At 57.5% G+C, this 17,314-nt stretch overlaps 1 protein-coding gene across 1 annotated transcript in view; it reads right to left on the bottom strand.

The window, feature by feature from the left end:
• Positions 1-203: 203 nt before the first annotated feature.
• BIN3 (bridging integrator 3) overlaps positions 204-17,314 on the bottom strand; it is a 43,309-nt gene continuing 26,198 nt past the window's right edge. The window contains exons 2-8 of the mRNA XM_032332161.1: positions 15,222-15,262; positions 14,747-14,808; positions 11,347-11,483; positions 10,756-10,796; positions 4,171-4,312; positions 3,821-3,955; positions 204-1,119 (exon numbers count right to left, since the gene is read on the bottom strand). Of these exons, the coding sequence (XP_032188052.1) occupies positions 973-1,119; positions 3,821-3,955; positions 4,171-4,312; positions 10,756-10,796; positions 11,347-11,483; positions 14,747-14,774 (630 nt within the window). The 5' untranslated portion in view covers positions 14,775-14,808; positions 15,222-15,262 and the 3' untranslated portion in view covers positions 204-972. The remainder of the gene's footprint in view (positions 1,120-3,820; positions 3,956-4,170; positions 4,313-10,755; positions 10,797-11,346; positions 11,484-14,746; positions 14,809-15,221; positions 15,263-17,314) is intronic.

Raw genomic sequence — 17,314 nt, forward strand, 5'->3', positions numbered from 1 at the left:
CCTTTTTCCTCTTCTAGGTGGTCCTGTGCTGCCCCCTTTCTCCCAGCCCTCCTTCCAGATGGTGGGGCGGGGCAGTGGGAAGGGCTGCCCCCGCCCCAGCTGCCCACCCCACCCCGTGCTCTTGGGCCCCGCCGCCTGCTGGTGGAGAGAGGCAATGCGGCAGGGGTGCTCAACGGGACAGCACAAGCCTGACAAACCCAGGGTGGCTCTCAGTCACAGCACAGTAACAGCTGGCGATTTTATTGAAAACTTCATTTGAAAAAATAAAATTACAAGTATTTCGGGGAGACAAACCCACTATTCTGACTCTGAGACCTGTGAGGGTGTGACATTTGTGCGGTCGGTAGCCGAATGACACAAGCTGAGTTGTGTTTCCTAAGGAATCTACAAGGCTTGGGGCTCTTCTCTGCACTTGGACAGAGGCGGGCTAAGCCAGTTTTTGTGGTGCTGGGAGGCTGGAGTGAGGGGTCTGTTCGGGCTGGGGGAACTGCAGCTCTTCCGTTCCCCATGGCAGTGTCTCGGGCCTCTTCAGAAAAAAGGAGTCTGAAGCGGAAAGGCAGTGAGGGCAGGTGGACTCCTCAGGATGGATCTTTGGAGGTAGATGTGATCACGCCCATGCAAGCAAGGCTAAGACCTCAGGTGAGCAGACAGAGCCTGTGCCTTTGAAGGCTGGAAGCTGACTCAGGCCCTAAGCCAGGATGCCCTCTGGACGGTTCTTTTGGAAATGAGAAGGCCCCCGGGTTTTCTCTGCCCTGCTTACCGTCTGGGCTCTTGCTATGGGTGGGGGGCTGGCAGCCTGCTTGGGGCTCCTGGTGCCAGGCTCACTGCAGAGGGCCAGTGAGGTAGAGTGGGGTCCCTGTATGTCTCTCGGGAGGGCCTTCTGCTGGCTGACGCCTGAGCCTAAGCTTGACAAGGGCAAAGACCATACAGGTTGACTTGTGTCCCAGGTGTCTTCAAAAGAGTGGCAGGGACTCAGTCATCAGCCACAATGGAGAGGGCTCTGAGCTCGCTCAGTCTGGCTTCGTTCTCCCTCTCCCGCTGCTCATCAGGGTTGCCGGGCTGGTCAAGCTGCTGGGTCAAGTCTCCGAAGATCTTCTGCATTTCAGAGTAGTACCCAACCTGCGGAGGACGAGGTTGGCAGGTGCTGGGCTCCTGGGGTACCAGGACCCATGGCCTTGCACCCCACTAGGCACAGCAGGACAGGAGGGGTCAGAGAACATCCTAGAGGCCGGCACGCTGCTGTTCCCTCAAGCAGAGCACCCACGCTGAGTGAAGGGGGCTGGTTTCCACTTCTCCCTCCATCACTGCCCCTGCCCTCAGCCTGTCTCCTGAAACTGTGTGGCCAGCAGGGAGACTGAAGCTGCTGCCCCCAGCCCCTCGGGAACACCCACTGCTGCAGCCAGAATGGTAGTAAGTCAAAGGAGGTGGGAAGCAGCGGGTCCTTGGTGAGGTGAAGGAGGGGGTTCTGCCTCCAAGCCCTCCAGGCAGCTGAGGGGCAGAGGGTGCTGTGCAGGGAGGTGGAGGAGGTCCAAGGCCGGGGTGGGGGAATTAGCCCCAAGGACACCTAAGCAGGTCCTGGGAAAACCAGGGAGGCAGGCACTGACTAGAGGCTGCTTTAGCGGAGCTAGAAGCCGGACACCTTCATCCAGAGGAGGAAGGGTGTGGCAGGCCCCCAGAGCTCCGGGAGTCCATCTGAGAAGGAAAGGCGAGGAAAGGGACCCTCCCTAGCCGTCTGTTACTTCCTGAGCTGTCCCGCCGTCGACAGGTGGCACCACGTACTCAGCGTTACCTCGGCTGTGTGGCTCGGAAGGCAGGGCTCAGAGCCCAGCGCGTTGCCCGTGCCTGCATGTGTGGCATCGGGGCTGACGGGAGAGCCGCATGGCAGGGGAGTGCGGGCGAACTGACGCATGGGGGCGACCCACCAGCAGGTCACAGCCAGCCGCCAGCTGCTCAGACCCAGCACCTTTTCCAGGGGCCACTTCTGCCTCAGTCTCCACCTCATGATCAAAGGCAAACACCTACTTTAATGAAAACGATTCATGCTCTTCAAAACACTACTTGGACACCCCTAAGTCATGTCACCTCCAGCTCCAAGCTGTCTCTGGGGAGAGCCCAGAGTGCTAGTACCGCAAGGCAAGGCAGAGCAAGTTTGGGGACAGGGTTGTGGCTCAGGTGCTTCTGAGGGACTGTCTCCCGCACTCCCACAGCTGGATATCCACTGTGTGGAAGGGGGAGCTAAATGAAGGTGTGCCCATGGGCCTGAACTCATCCTGGGGGAAGGCAGGGGCTGGCCCGCCCTGCCCCCCACTCCCTGCCCCAGAGCCGCACTGCGAAGGCTGAGTCACTGGGAATGCTCACTTCTCTAGTGACTAATGGCAGCAACAGCCTCGGGAGGGGGAGGCTGGTGCCGAGGAGGCAGCAAACAGCCCCCAGCCACCCCACTGCCTGGTTACAGCGCTACCCTTGCCCCTCTGGGCACCCTGGAGCATCCTACTGTGAACAGAATGGAGGGGGCAGGCAGCACGTGGCGGGGTGGGGGGTGGGGAGCAGGGGCGGTGGTGGCGCAGGACGGGGAAGGCAGGGGTCTCCTTAAACACATTACTCCACGGGGCCAGGGCTGAACTGCTGGAAGGAAGCCCTCACCTCTAGGGGCAATGCTCTGGGGGCGGGTGCAGAGCCCCTCACTTGTCTAAGTTCAATGTTCTGCCTCATTTCTCCCTAGCGACCCAGAACATTGTCACTAACAAGGTCCAGCTCCACCATCAACCCTGCTCAGGGTTCCGGAGCCCAGGTGGGCAGCCCCATACGTTTGGGTAGCGTCCAAAGACGGTAAGCTGGGGAGGCGGAATCTGTCTTCGGTGCGCCTGTGCCTGTTGACTGCAAGGAATGAATGTGTCCACTGGAGGGCGCCAGACACCCAGGCCAAGAGCAGAAGTGGCCTGGAAGTGGCTGAGCCTTGAGCTTTGCTAGTGACGGGGAACTGAGGGAAAAGCGGCAGCGTGCTGAGCACCTGCCGTGGGTTGGGGGTCCCACCTGGCGCAGACCTCTTGGCTTTGGCACCTTGACATTTTCTCTTACAAATGGGGAGAAAAATCCCTGCTAATGGCTTGAATGGCAGGTGAGGAGGACAGGAGCTCTGTGCTACATTCTGTGTCCTTACACCCAAGGAGTGGGAGACAGGGTCTTAGCCTGTGTCCAATCCTCTAGCAGCCCGACCAGGGTGCTATTCCCACACTGTCATGCACACCCAGCCTGGGGCCAGCTTGCACCATGGAAGGTGCACCATGGCTGGGTGCCCAGGCAGGTGCCCAGAGCATGGCCCTCCCCAGGGTTCAGACACCCCTCCAGGGGCAGCTAGATGTCAGGCCACCCTGCAGTACCTGCCTAATGAAGGGGAGTAAAGAGTGGGGAAGTGCAGACACAGGGTGTTGAGCAAGGTGCCTTCCCCCTGTAGGCCTCTGTGGCTGGCTGAGCACGCCATGCCGAGAACCTGCCTGCCAAAGTTGGGGCACTGACAGTGCGGCCTGTTTCTCCGGGGGACAGGAGGGAGAGGACGTGGGGGAAAAGCCGTTCAACAAAAAGGAACCTCATCCCAGGGCTGGGACGAACCAGAGAGCAATGGAGGAGCCAAGTCAGGAAGTGGAGCAAACACCGGCAGATGCGGTCCCTGGAGGCCATGCCTGGGGCAGGGTGGCAGTGCCATCGTCTTAGCAGAGAGGAGAGCGGCCGAGCACCCTTCCAGCTGCAGGTGGCGGCCCAGGAGGCGCTACAAAGCCCAGCACTGGCTCCCTGCGGAGCAAGAGTGCCGCAGTGTCCTCACCTGGGCTCGGATCAGGGCCTCAAAGCTGGGCTGGAAGTAGTCGAGGCGGCTGTGGTAGAACCGCGGCATCTCATCCAGGAGCTGCTTGTTCTTGGCCTCGAAGTCGTCCCGCACAGGCCGCAGCTCTTCTCGGGCCTGGAAAGCAAGACGTCGGGGTCAGGGCTCCTGGTGGCTGACCTGGCATCCACGCTGGGGGCACGATGTGTGTGCTGGGGGTAGGTGGGTGGGGAGCATTGGAACATCTGTGCCTTGCTCCCACAGCCCCGGAGTCGGTCCCCAGGTGGAGGAGGCCTGGGTGCAGGGTCCCACAGGGCCCGCTGTCCATATCCACTGCTCCCTTTCCTTGGTACCTGGTGGAGTTTGGCCAGCACGGGCCCCGTCTTCTCCTTCTCCTCGTACTTCTCCACCTTGGCCTGCAGCCTCCGGTAGTCCTGCAAGGCCTGCTCCCGCCGCTTCACGGCCATGTTGAGGCTTGGGAAGACACTGCCGAACCTGTCGGACACAGGCCATTCTGTGAGCTGTGGCTTAGCAGCTTGGGGTGCTGCCAAGCGCATAGCCCGTGCGCCCGCTGAGTGCACTTGGGGGTTTGGCACGAGCACACCAGCTGAGGCCCCGGCGCTGGATGAGCTCCTGCCACTAAGGGTGCTCTCTGGGGTCAGGCCAAGGGAAAGAAGGCAGGGCCGAGGGTCAGCCTGCTGACCCGAGATGAGCCACGGGGGTGGGAATGCTGGGAGCCACTGTCGCGGCCACTGCTCCTCCCCCGCCTGCCTCACATGGCCCTGGCCATGGCAGAGACCCAGAACAGAACAACGGCAGAGCTGAAGACTCCTCGCACTCCTTGGCCCAACATCTTCCTTTCATACAACAATCAAAACTGAGGCCAGAGAGACACAACATGACACGTCCAAGGTTGCCATGAAGTAGTGACCATGCAGCAGAGAGCCCAGGGGTCCCAGTTTTCTGGCACCTCCCCACCACCTCATCCTGACGCTAGCAGGTGACGCCTACAGTCAAAACCTAGTCTGGGGGGTACCTGGGAGGCTCAGTCGTTAAGTGTCTGTCTTCAGCTCAGAACATGATCCCAGGGTCCTGGGATGGAGCCCCACATCAGGCTCCCTGCTTGACAGGAAGTCTGTTTCTCCCTCTCCTGCTCCTCCTGCTTGTGCTCCCTCTCTCGCTGTGTCTCTATCAAATAAATAAGTGGAGTCTTTAAAACAAAAACAAAAAACCTAGTCTGAGCCTATTTCTATCAGCAGACCATGGCACAAGTAGGAATCCTCTGGTTCTCCCACTGAAATGGTGACAACCGTCCAACCAGATGTTTGGGGAAAATTTAAGGGCATCTGCCTGGCTCCCCCACCCCACCCACCATTCCAAAGGACCACAGGGAAAGGCTGAGGAGCATGCCATTCACACAGAGTGGCAGTGGACACTTTGGCCCCTGTGGGCATCATCTCTGCGACAGGTGTCATCTTTAATCAGGAAGGGCAAGGAGATCGTGAGATAGACAGAGGGCAGGACCGCATCCCAGGCAGGGATGCTGCCCTTCCCTTAATTAATAAGTGTTGACGACCAAGAAACCTGCAAGCAGGTGTTCTGGACAGGAGGGGACAGGCCAGCTTCCCTGAATGCAAAGCCTGCAGGGCAGGGGGAGCTGTTGCTGCTGTGGGATGCAGCAGGTGTCTGCTCTGTAAACCGGGGGAGCCTGCAGCCTGAGCAGATCTGGCCCCGCAACCGAGGTAAAGGGTGGTGGCAGCCCTGGGGTTATTTGAGGCTGCTAGCCCCAGAGGGGGCAACTCAGAGGCAGGAGCACGTGGCGGGGACTCCCCCCTTCATGGGTGCCCAGTAGCTCCCGGGCCACGATTAGATAGCCTGGATGCCACATCAGGAACGATTCTCCAAGTCTGCCTCTCAAAGGGGTATGCCCACAAATTTGGGGTTTTCTTTTCACTTTTTTATTTAAAATTCTAGTTAGATAAATTTTTTAAAAAATATTTATTTATTTGAGAGGCAGAGAGAGAGCATGAGAGAAGAGGAAGTCAGTGGGAGAAGCAGACTTCTGCTGAGCAGCAAGCCCGATGTGGGACTCGATCCTGGAACTCCAGGATCATGACCTGAACCGAAGGCAGTCACTTAACCAACTGAGCCACCCAGGTGCCCCAGATGAATTTGGTTTTTAAAAGCCTCATCAGGGACGCCTGGGTGGCTCAGTTGGTTGGGCGGCTGCCTTCGGCTCAGGTCATGATCCCAGCGTCCTGGGATCGAGTCCCGCATCGGGCTCCTTGCTTGGCGGGGAGCCTGCTTCTCCCTCTGCCTCTGTCTGCCATTCTGTCCGCCTGTGCTCGCTCTCTCTCCCTCTCTCTCTGACAAATAAATAAATAAAATATTAAAAAAAAAAAAAAAAAAAAAATAAAAGCCTCATCAGGGGCACCTGGGTGGCTCAGTGGGTTAAAGCCTCTGCCTTCCGCTGGGGTGGTGATCTCAGGGTCCTGGGATCGAGCCCCGCATCGGGCTCTCTGCGAGGCAGGGAGCCTGCTTCCTCCTCTCTCTGCCTGCCTCTCTGCCTACTTGTGATCTCTGTCGCTGTCAAGTAAATAAGTGAAATCTTAAAAAAAAAAAAAAAAAAAAAAAGCCTCATCAAGTCAAGAGTGCCTGTGACACAGAATAATGTTTTTTGTTTTGTGTGTTTTTTTTTTTTTTTTTTTTGCCAGAGAACAGAGAATATAAATTTGACCAAAGCACAGAATTTCCCAGCCAAGGCTAAGGGATGCTGGCAGGAGATTCTGGTGGAACAAAAGGCTTATCCCCAAGAAAGGGCACTAAAACGCATCCCTTTAATGAATGGGGAGTGCTGATGGGCTCATTACCCCACTGGAAAGGCTAAAAGTGGCTAAGACATGCCCTTAGATCAATCAGTCATCAAATCAACAGTGAACGACAGATCTGACCGCAGAAGAGGTCTCTTCGGTGCTGTGCGAACTGGGTGTGGGGACTGGCTACCTCCAGGACAAAGGTGTCCCCCCCGCTCCCTCCAATCCATGGTAGGTCTGCAGAGATGAGATCACCGGCAAGGACTGGCCTCGCCATTTGTGCCTCTGGTAGGGGCTCTCTGATGGGGTCTCAGTGGCTAGGCGAACCCCTCTCCCTTCCTAGGAGGGTGACCAGCAGCTGAGAGGTGGGGGCTCAAGGCAGCAGGTGCAATGGAGCCTGAGAGAGAGAGCACCTCCCCCTCCACCCCAGCCAGACCAAGGGCCACTGCTGGCACCCTCATTTTCTTATTAGAATTGACCTGACTAGGTGGCCCCAGGGCCAGGGTCTCTGCTGTCCGTGCTGCAGGTGGCCTTGGGGGGAGTGGGCGCAGACAGGACGAGGAGCAGGCAGCAGCAGGTGAAGCGTTTTCTATTAGAAAGAGGGCAGCAGCACGAACACAGCATGTGGGGCACGGTCTCGGGGGCTGGGTGGGATGACCACCACACTGGTTGATGGTGCAGTTCTGGATACCCTCTGACCCCAGCAGCACTTGTCTTTCCGCTCGTCCTTTGTTGTCACTGGGGGTCGGTTCCCAGAGCCTTCCTGTGTCAAAGGCACCAGAGACGCCGACTACATGCAAGGACTGGATCAGCTTATAAAGGAGACAGGACTCCTAACCGGGGGCCAAGCCCCGGGCCCCAAGGAGGGAGCAAGGCATGGGGCCAGGTCTACAGATGTCCACACGATCCCGGGCAACCTCAGGGCCCACCAAGTGTAAGAGTGGGTGTGCCTCCAAGACGGGGCTCAGTCTCTGGAAGCAAGACCACCTGTTCCCTGTGGGGAAGAAGTGGCCCCAGCGCACACTGGCCCCAGCTGCTCTGTTAGAGCCAAACATCTCTTTACCACGGTAACTTCTGCCACCCAAGATGGTGCCCCTCAGTCACACCAAGAGGCCTCAGGAGGCTTAGCTGGCTTAGGTCACCACAGGCGGGTCAGGAGTCACTTACCACCTGGGTGGCTTTGGGCCCTGGGCTCCGGGACTCCCTTGCAGGAAGAGGCAGGTGTCATGCCCTACTTACATTAAAGTGGGTGAACTGAGGGCGGGCAGGGAGACCAGACAGTGCATTTGAGGTGGCAGACAAAAACGTGGCGGCCCAGGGCTCTGTAATCCTGGTTCCGGTTACTGCCCCAGTGAGGCCCCACCCCCCCATTAACTACGTGGACATGACACGCGGGACTCTGCCGGCTCCCTGCGCTGGGCAGTGTGGGCACCAGGCTGGGGAGCAAGGCCAGGAGCCCGGATGGCAGCAGTCCAGGGCCCCAGGTGTGGAGTGTCTGGTGCTCTCCTCCATCCTCAGGTCAGGGAAGAAAGGGGGCAGGCACAGGCTGCTCCCTGGGCCTTCTCAGACTTGCTCCCACGACTGCTCAAGGGTACCTGCTGATTTCAGCTGACCAGGAAAGGTGGGGGACCCGGCTCTCCCCGAGGCCAGAAGTGCACACTTTCACCGGGCTGCCACTAAGAAACAAGGCTGGAAAGCTGGACCCCCTCTGCTCAGTGTCCCACTTTCCCTGATAATTAGCGGTGACGGGGATCACGGGGAACACTGCAAACACGGAAGGCCCTGGGCCAGGGCCCGCAGGCAGACTCTACTTTCCATAGGCAGCCCAACCCACCACGGGCCACCACTTCAGCCCATAGCCACCTCTGTCCCCTTCCTCCTGAGCGCAGACTCGAGCCACCACAGGGATGGACTTCAGGCCTCCCCTTCGATAGATGGGAAAACCGACTCAGAGGAGCAGGGACCTGGCCAGGGCTGAGGGTATGCTGGCCCACCCACCGCACAGCACCACCGCGGCGATTACAGACCATCCGGATCCTTCTTCCTGAGGGTGCCACTTTGGCATCCGCCTAGGTCGCAAGCTCCTAAAATCTGTGCTGTGTCTACGCTTCCAAGAAGGCGAACTGGGCTGGGCCCACGCCACACCGTCACTGAAGCTCTGCCCAGGTGACTATGACTGTCCTAAGGTTCAACCAAACTGCCCCCCCCACGCCCCAAGCGATGGGGTGAGGAGGCAGAGAGAGGGAGGAGGGAAAGGGGGAAGGAGAAAGAGGCCGGCTGGGAGGTAGGCTGCGAGCAGCCGGCCCTGGTGGGGAATGCCTGCCATTCCTCAATCCGTGCCCACACAGCCGGGATCTTCCACCCACCAGGAAAGGGAAATTGAAAGCATCCCCATCCGACCATGTGAACGCAGCCCAGAGACTGGGGGATTAGAGGCCAAGCCCCCTGGGGGGAGACTGGGGGCGGCCGGGCAGCCATGTGGCGATGTTCTTCATCAGAGGACAGGAAAGCTGCAGTTTCCTGTTTCCGGTACCGGGGTCCCTGGGAGCGTCTCTCCTGGCAAGAAGCGGCAACAGGCAGTGCCGGTTTTATGTGGTTAGGGGAGATCGCATGTCGGCGCTGGGATGGAGGAGCCTGCCAGGGAGGCAGGCAGGCCTGGGAGGCTCAGGCAGAGGTCAGCGGATCTGCTGCGGAGATGGTGCCCGCCCCCTGTGCTGCTCACCCACCTTCCTGGCAGGTGGTGGGCTGCTGGGGCGGTGGGAAGCAGCCGGGATTTCTCTCCATTTGGCTCTAGAAGCCAGGCATCAGATTTCAAGGCCGCCTCCTTGGTTGTGAAATCGAGATGGGAGTCAGTCCCCTTGTTCTCTGAGCTGGTGTCCCCTGCCTAGCTCTGCTAGCCGTGGGTGTCCATGGCAGCCTCAGTGGCGGCCCCTGGTCCTTCCCATCCAGTTGTCGACCCTCGGTCCCAGAGACCCGGTCAGAAGGCCGCCAGCAATGGAGCTCCTGCTGACACCTCCCTCCCAAGCCACCAGCCTCCTCGGCACCCAGTTCCTCATGGGACCCTGCGACCCGGGGCCGAGCAAGGGACAGAGGGCCGGGGTTCAGGGAAGGAGTGGGGGATGCAGGGAAAAATCTCTTCCCACGCAGGCCGAGCCTCCAGACAGCCCAGGCTTAGAAACAGCTTTCCCTAACCCCACCCCTTGGACCCGAACAGGGAGCGAAGAGCTCCAGAGCCCCAACGCCAGGGGCTGGAGGACCAAAACCTGCTCTCTTCGTCTCCCTCCGGGCCCCGGTCCAGGCCTAATGGTAATTAGCAGAGCCTCATTACCCGGGCCTGGTGAGGCAGCTGCCAGGGACCACCACAGGAGAGGTAATAAAGTGCAGCTGCCGGGCTGGAGCGGGAGCCTTTCTAGGTCAGAGGCAGTTTGGGAGAGGCTGGGGGGGAAGATGAAGTGATCCGGGAGCTTCAAGGCAATGCTCCTCCTGCCCACCCCCCGGCCCACCCCCTCTGGGGACTCAGGGAATAGGCCCGTCTGATCACTGCCCAGGGCCTGCCGGAGAGAAAATGAGTCTTACAGAAGAACTTTTGACCCTGACAGGTCACGAGTTAGGGGACCTTCCCAGGCAGGACCCCGCTGCTGCGCCCTTCCCCATGTGCAGCCACCCCCACATTTCAAAAGCCGAACGCTCCAGGCAGCTGCTCTCCCAGCGCAGCGGGGAGATGAAAGGCTCTGCCCATCCCCGCAGAGGGCCGGCCGAGATCTCTGCTCGCCCAACGCAGCAAGCTCCGGGCCCTCTGCTTCTCCACCAGGAACAAAGGGGAAAATGGCCAAGTGACCACCAGAGCAGAGGCCGTCCGGCGCGGCAGATCGGAAGTGCTTTGTGGTCACTGGGCGCACCAGGGCCAGGTGCGTGCGCTCTGGAGCCACCACACGAACCACCCCCGGGGACCACGGGGCCCGAGGCTGGTGTCCCTGTTGTGATTCTGGTTAGCCCCGCGTGCGTCTGGAAACAGGCTGCTAGAGACGCTATCTGGCCACCAACTGGCCAGTGGGCCTGCCTTTCCAGTAAGTGCCCTGAGCCCAGGTCTCTGAGGCCTGTGGTCCCCAAACGACCTTTACTTACTTTTTTAAGGGTTCAATCACGGTCTTTTGAATCTGGTTCACCTGTTAAGAGCAAAAAACCCAAAGATATCAACACCGAGGGGAAGTCAGACTCTTCCTCAAACGGGAGGCTCCAGCCAGGTTCCTGAGAAGAGAAAAGCAGCCTCGGGGCTCTGCTGAGAACCCCGGGCAGGGACGAGACCCAGGCTGGGGGGACTGGGGCGGGACTGGCAGGTGGGGCACCCCAACTCTGCTGCTGCAGTGAGCTGACGCCCAGGACGCCTGAGGGCAGCAGGGAGTACTGTTCTGGTTCTGGTTTCAGGTCAGGTGTCCTCCCGCTCGCCCACTGCAGCCCTGCTCCGTGGGGAGGCTGGGTGGGCAACAATAGCGAGGGAAAGGGGCTGCAGGCGTGCACAGCTCTCACGGTGAGTGAACCATGGGAAGCAACCAGGGCTGAGGCAGGGCTGGGAAAGAGCTCCCAGGGCTTGCAACACTCGGGCCTCAGAGGGCTTGCAGGCGGCCGAAGAGAAGACCAAGCCCATTAAGGACTCTGCATAGGTACTCCACCCACACAGAAGCCGTGAGAAGGCAGGAGAGCAAGACCCCCACTTACCTTTTCCTGGTTGAAGGCATCCATCCGCTTCATGGCCGTGTCCAGAGCTGTCACCATGTTCAGGAAGTCCTGGTCTTGCTCGCAGAGGGGATTGGAGAGCAAGTCCAAGGATATCTTCACGGCAGACTTGGACATGGCTGTAAGAGGTCAAAGCTCAGTGAACCTGGGAAGGGACAGGCTTCAAGGTCTTGTTGCCAGGAACCCCGTCCTCCTGCAGTCCAGGGGCCATACCCTGACCTCCCCCAGGCTGCACACCATAAAAGCTTCGGAGTACCAGAGAGCATGAGTCAAAAGTCCTTACTGTCCGGTGACTGTTCCTGACCATTGGATGCCGCTCTGGGTAATTCTTTTGAGAGGCTTTACCTTTGGCAATGACTTAATTTTCTGAACTCTAGATTTTAACAGAATCATTTGGGTGGGAAGCTATAAAAAAATACTTATTTCTAGCTCTACAGATTCTCATTCAATAAGTCTGGAATCCAAGAACGTGCATTTTAAAGAAACTCTTAGGAGTGCCTGGGTGGTTCAGTCGTTAAGCATCTGCCTTCAGTTCAGGTCATGATCCCGGAGTCCTGGGATCGGGCCCTGTATCGGATGCCCTACTTGGTGGGAAGCCTGCTTCTTCCTCTCCCACTCCCCCTGCTTGTGTTCCCTCTCTCATTGTGTCTCCCAACAATGGAGCCTTAAAAACCTGTACCAGACCAAGAACTCCAAAGCTGTCAATGGGTTCCACCCCACTACTCCCCCCACCCCCATTTCATTCAGGGCTCCAACAATCCAGGAGACATCTGGGGTGGTGTATTTTGGCTCCATTTCCCAGATGAGGCAGGTGAGGCTCAGAAGAGCTCGTAATGGCCTACAGGTCAGACAGCAACAAGTGCCGAGCCAGGCCCAGCCTCCAGGCACCTGCCTCCCGTCTGCTGCTTGACCAGGCCTGGAGACACTGTGGTTGGGCCCCACAGGCTCTGCCAGGGTATCTGCTTATGCTGTCCAAGGTAATTTCCCCATGCACGAAGACCACTGCCCCTCTGTAGCCTTGTCCATATGTTCTGACACCCTGTGTGACATATGGGGAGCCCGGAGATCACAGGGCAGCTCCGAGGCAGGAGGGAGCTCTATCAGCAGCTCTGGGGTTCTTGGTCCCAGACAAGTTTTTAGGTCTCCATTACTTGTAAAAAAAAATTCTACAGGGGCAGGACGAGAGACTGGAGAAGGGCCTGGCCTGCTCCATACTGTCTGTGCCAGTTTCAAGGTCTCAGGGGAAAACAAGTTTCTGAATATATTACTATTTCATGCCATGAATTTAAGATGCTAGCAATCGCAAGACACATCGTTACCGCACAGACCATTAGGAAAGGACAAAAGTGCCAACTAAACGCTATCAAGTGCCACGGTGTCTTGATTTCAGAGATGTTATTAAATGTGAAAAAACGTCTTTGCATGGATGAAAGAAGGGTCACTCCAGTTCGTGACAGATGTGGCCTCGCCTGGCCCCTGCATCTAAGGAGGGAGCATCCCTAAGGCCAACCCCAGCCCGCCTTAAGGAAGGGGAGAAAGAGAAGCCCACCTGGGGGGCCCCTCTTCCCTCGGGCCCCTCCACATGCCTATGAAGAGGTCTTTTTCTCGAACCTGGGAGCTTGCTGCCTTCACCCAGCAAAGGGGCAAAGTATGGGAGAAGCCCAGGAAAGCAGACCTCCCAGAAATGTTGAAGCAATGGAGCAAAAAACCCTCTTTCGAAGCTGTGAAGTGACTTTGCAGGCTTAGGAGCAGACATCATGTGGAACCTGCCTGGATTATGAGATGACCTCAGACGGTATAATGAAAGGATAAAGCCTCAGACAAAACTGGAAACGTGTTTGAAAAATTTCTTCCACTAATTTTTTTTTTAATATTTGAAGAAAAAACCCTGAAAAGTTGGAATGGGGGAAGACTTTCTTCCCAATTTTCCTTTTCTCTCCTGAAACGTTCACACTTCCTGCCTTTGTCTCTGTTCGAATCATCCAGACCTTCTGAAGTTAATTAACAGCATGGAATTCCCCCGACCCCGGGAGTCCTCACGGGCCTCTGTGAGCGCTGCTGGGCCCCCACTCTCAGGGACTGGGAGGGTGTGGCCAGCCCAGCACAAACTGGGAGCCTGGCGGTCTTTGAACTTTAAAGGGGGGGTTCTTAGACGCCACATAGGTCTCTGGAGCCCTGATGCACCCTCAGAATGTAACAGTCAACAAAGACTGGTCACATGCAGGTGGACTTGCCTGGGCACGCGGGATGGGATTTTGGATCTTGTCCAGGCAGTTGAGGAGACCCTGAGATCAGGAAATTTGATTCCCCTCAACCATCTGGAGCAGCAGTTCTCAAAATGGGGTCCCTGGACCAGCTGCAGCAGCACTGCCTCAGGGTGGGCCTTCCAGGGACTCTGATGCACCGGCTGTGGGGTGCAGGCCTTGGGCGGGGCTGGGGCGCCGCTATTTCAGGAGGGCCTTCTCTGTCCAGACTCTGCTTTCGACTCCGGGCTCCAGGGGTCCTCCGTTTATCCTGATTTCTTTATTAGAAAACCATGCTATCCACTTCATGGGTCTCTGACATTCCACTGCTTCCAGAGCTGCTCACTCTGAAAACACTACCTTCCCTTCATCTGTGCTCCGACCCTGTGGTTGCTGGGAGAAGCACCCAGGAAAGGAAGCAGTAAGTCACAGCCTCTCTTTCTCTCTCTCTCTCTTTTTTTTTTAAGATTTTATTTCCTAGGGCTCCTGAGTGGCTCAGTTGGTTAAGCCACTGTCTTCGGCTTGGGTCATGTTCCCAAGGTCCTGCGATCGAGCCCCACATCTGGCTCCTTGCTCAGTGGGGAGCCTGCTTCTCCTTCTCCCTCTACCTGCTACTCTGCTTGCTTGTGCTCTCTGTCATATAAATAAAATTCTTAGAAAAAATATGGATTTTATTTATTTACTTGATATATAGAAAGAGTACAAGTAGGGGGAGCGACAGGCAGAGGCACAGGGAGAAGCAGACTCCCCACTGAGCAGGGAGCCCAATGCGGGACTCGATCCCAGGACCCCGGGGATCATGACCTGAACTGAAGGTGGATGCTTAACCAACTAAGCCACCCAGGTGCCCCATCACAGCCTCTCCTGTACTGGAAAGGCAGTGGCGATCGATGAACAAAGATTCCACCCAGGCAACCTGGAGCTACCCACAAAACAAAAAGACACGGCAGACCCTCGGCCCACTGCGCACACAGCCTGGAGGTGCCGGGGCAGTCGTGTCCAGACCCACCTGCGTCCTGGGGATGAGCAGCAGCATCTGGCCCTGTGCACAGACCTCGGGAGCCAAGCCGCACGTGACAGAGGGCCGGCGGTCCACCTATATCCCCAGGCTAGGCCTGGCTTAGGGATACGCCACCTACCCAGGTCAGCATCGGTGCTCTTCTTCATGTCCTTCTGCAGCCTCCTGGTCTGCTCCTCCAGCCTGCAAGGCAGGGGCATGGCCCTGGGCACCTGGCACCGCCAGCTTGCTTCAGCCCCTTCCTTCCCATCTACCTGAGCTAAGCCCAACCTGACGCTCTGGACCGCCTGCCAGGAGAAGCAGGGGCCCCTGTACCGCGGGGATCTGTCCTACCAATGGGAGGGCCACTGCCAGCTCTGTGCGAGGCCAAGAACCCAAAGGCTAAGAGTTAACGACTCTCACACAGCTATCAGCTGGGGGAGAATTTCTGGCAGGCTGTGAACTGAGCTGCCCTCGGCTCCCGGGCTGCTGGTGGGACAGGGGAGCGGCCCTGCTCTTAGCAGTGCCAGGAGGAGCCCTGTGGGAGCTGAGACCTGGCGGGAGGCTCCTGCCCTTCTCCCCCCAACCCCCCCATCCTTCTGGGATTTGACACTCACTGCTGGAGTTTTCCATACTCCCTCTCAAAATCTCTCTCCACCTGTAACCAAAGAGATAACTCAATCATCGGAGAAATGACAACACGCTGGAAAAAATCTGCCAGCCAGCTGAAACTCCCCGCACGCCCTCCCCGGGGCTGCGGAGAACCACCCCGTCCAGTCCACACAAGCACTGGCAGATCGTTAACGACACAGTATCCCTGTGTTCCCGAATTAATTAAGTGTTTGATTTAGGGCAAAAGACTCCCCTCCCACATAGGCCAGCCCGGCAAGTAGCAGCGGATTGTGGCTCTGTTCTGCCACCACAGGGCGCGAGGCACCGGGCTGTGTTCCCTCTCCCCACCCCCCACAACCCCTCGTGGGGCAAGTGAGGTGCTCAGAATGTGGGGAAGCAGGCGGTCCCCTGCTGCTCCACGCCCGGTTTCCTTACAGGGCCTACCTCCTGCGACCTTCAAAGTTCAAGGTGTTTCAGGGTGGATCCAGAAAGCTCCTGTCTCCACTCTGTGTGCTGGAATGTTCCCAGCGCAAATTGTTACTCCTGGCTTAGGCAATGCTCTCTTAAAACTCTTCATAAGTTAACCGATTTCCCCGATGCCAGCAACATTTACATCAGGTGAGCTTGAGTCCTGGTCCCAATTCTGCTGCCTCCACGTCAGGGAAGTCAAGAAAGCCACCTGCACACCTACACCTGAATGTCCTCATCTGTCCACCGGGGCCCTGGCCATGGTCCCTTAGGAGAGTGGCCTGTGATGCAGATGACATCTGTGAGCCACAAGGAAGGGACTGAGACCTCTCCTCCTTCCTTTCCACATGGGCAGGACCAGCTCCTTGGACAGCTTGCTGAGCCTCTGGGCTGAGGTGCTCCACGCTCTCAGGGTGCTCACCTCGTGCTCCTGGCCACAGCCGCTCCTCCACAGCTGGAGGAGGCAGAGGTACTCATTACCCCCCTGTACTCAGGAGCTCCCTCAGACAGAGGCAAAGCAAACCGCGTATGATCACACCACTAGAGAGTGGCAGAGCCGGGATGGGGACACGGGTGGCCTGGCTCCAAGGCCTGGGCTCTTACCTGGCATTCTGAGAATGGGGAAAAAGGTATTTGCTGATGAATTAAAGTCATGACCTAAGAAAGATGCCTTCTTGGCTGCTCCCAGAGACTCCTGCCAGTGTGAGCCCTGAACCCTGCTTCTCAATCTCCCGACAGACTGGCTGAAGCTCACGGAGAGGGAAACTGTGCAAAGTGTCAAGGCCCCACTGTTCTTCATCAACACACTCTTCTGTCACAGTGCCCCGCAAAGCATTGGGGAGTCCCACAGACCCCATACCCCCCCTGTGCATTTGGGTAAACTCAACATAATCCCAGAATGGCAGAACAGTATTTGGGCCAATTATTTCCTGTTACAAGTGAGGGGAACAAAGCCCAGAGGTGGGGGGGGGGTTGATTTTCGGGAGGATGCAGGGCTGGTCGGTGGCAAAGGAAGGTGGAATTCAGACTCCAAGCTCAGCACCGTCCTCTGCTTTGAAAAGAGCATTCGTTAACCCCACAAACATTTACTGAGCAACTATTAAGTGCAACATATTCTGCCAGGTGTGAGGGCTCTGCTGGTGAACAGACCAGACGTGGGAACTGGTGGGAGAGATGACACAGATTCAATATACAAGTGTACATGTGCAGCCCCAACTGGGGGCAGGGCCACACACTGGAGAACCTGCCTAGCCAGGGACCTACACCATGACAACGTGTCTCTGCCCTTGCATGGACATAATTCACTTTCCTCATCTGAACTGTCAAGTTGTGAGGTAGGAGCTCAGGGTGTCTTCTTACTTTATGCGCCCAGCATCTGGGACCTGACACAAAACTGTGAAGTAAAATTCACCACTGGTTTCCCTCTCTCCGGTAAGTCTGCTCTCTTTTCAGCAGACCCCCTGCCCTGCTCTCTCTCCACCCAGGAACCTGACATGTTCATCATCGCCTTCCTTATGATCCAACAAAAGCTGCTCTAGAGAAATTCAATATTCACACCCATGAAAGCATATATTCCTGACAAAAGCTTCACGTGCCACCTATCCCGGGGGATGTGTGGTGGGGCAGGAAT

The sequence above is a fragment of the Mustela erminea genome, chromosome 2, assembly GCF_009829155.1.
Source record: "Mustela erminea isolate mMusErm1 chromosome 2, mMusErm1.Pri, whole genome shotgun sequence".
Taxonomy (NCBI): Eukaryota; Metazoa; Chordata; class Mammalia; order Carnivora; family Mustelidae; genus Mustela; species Mustela erminea.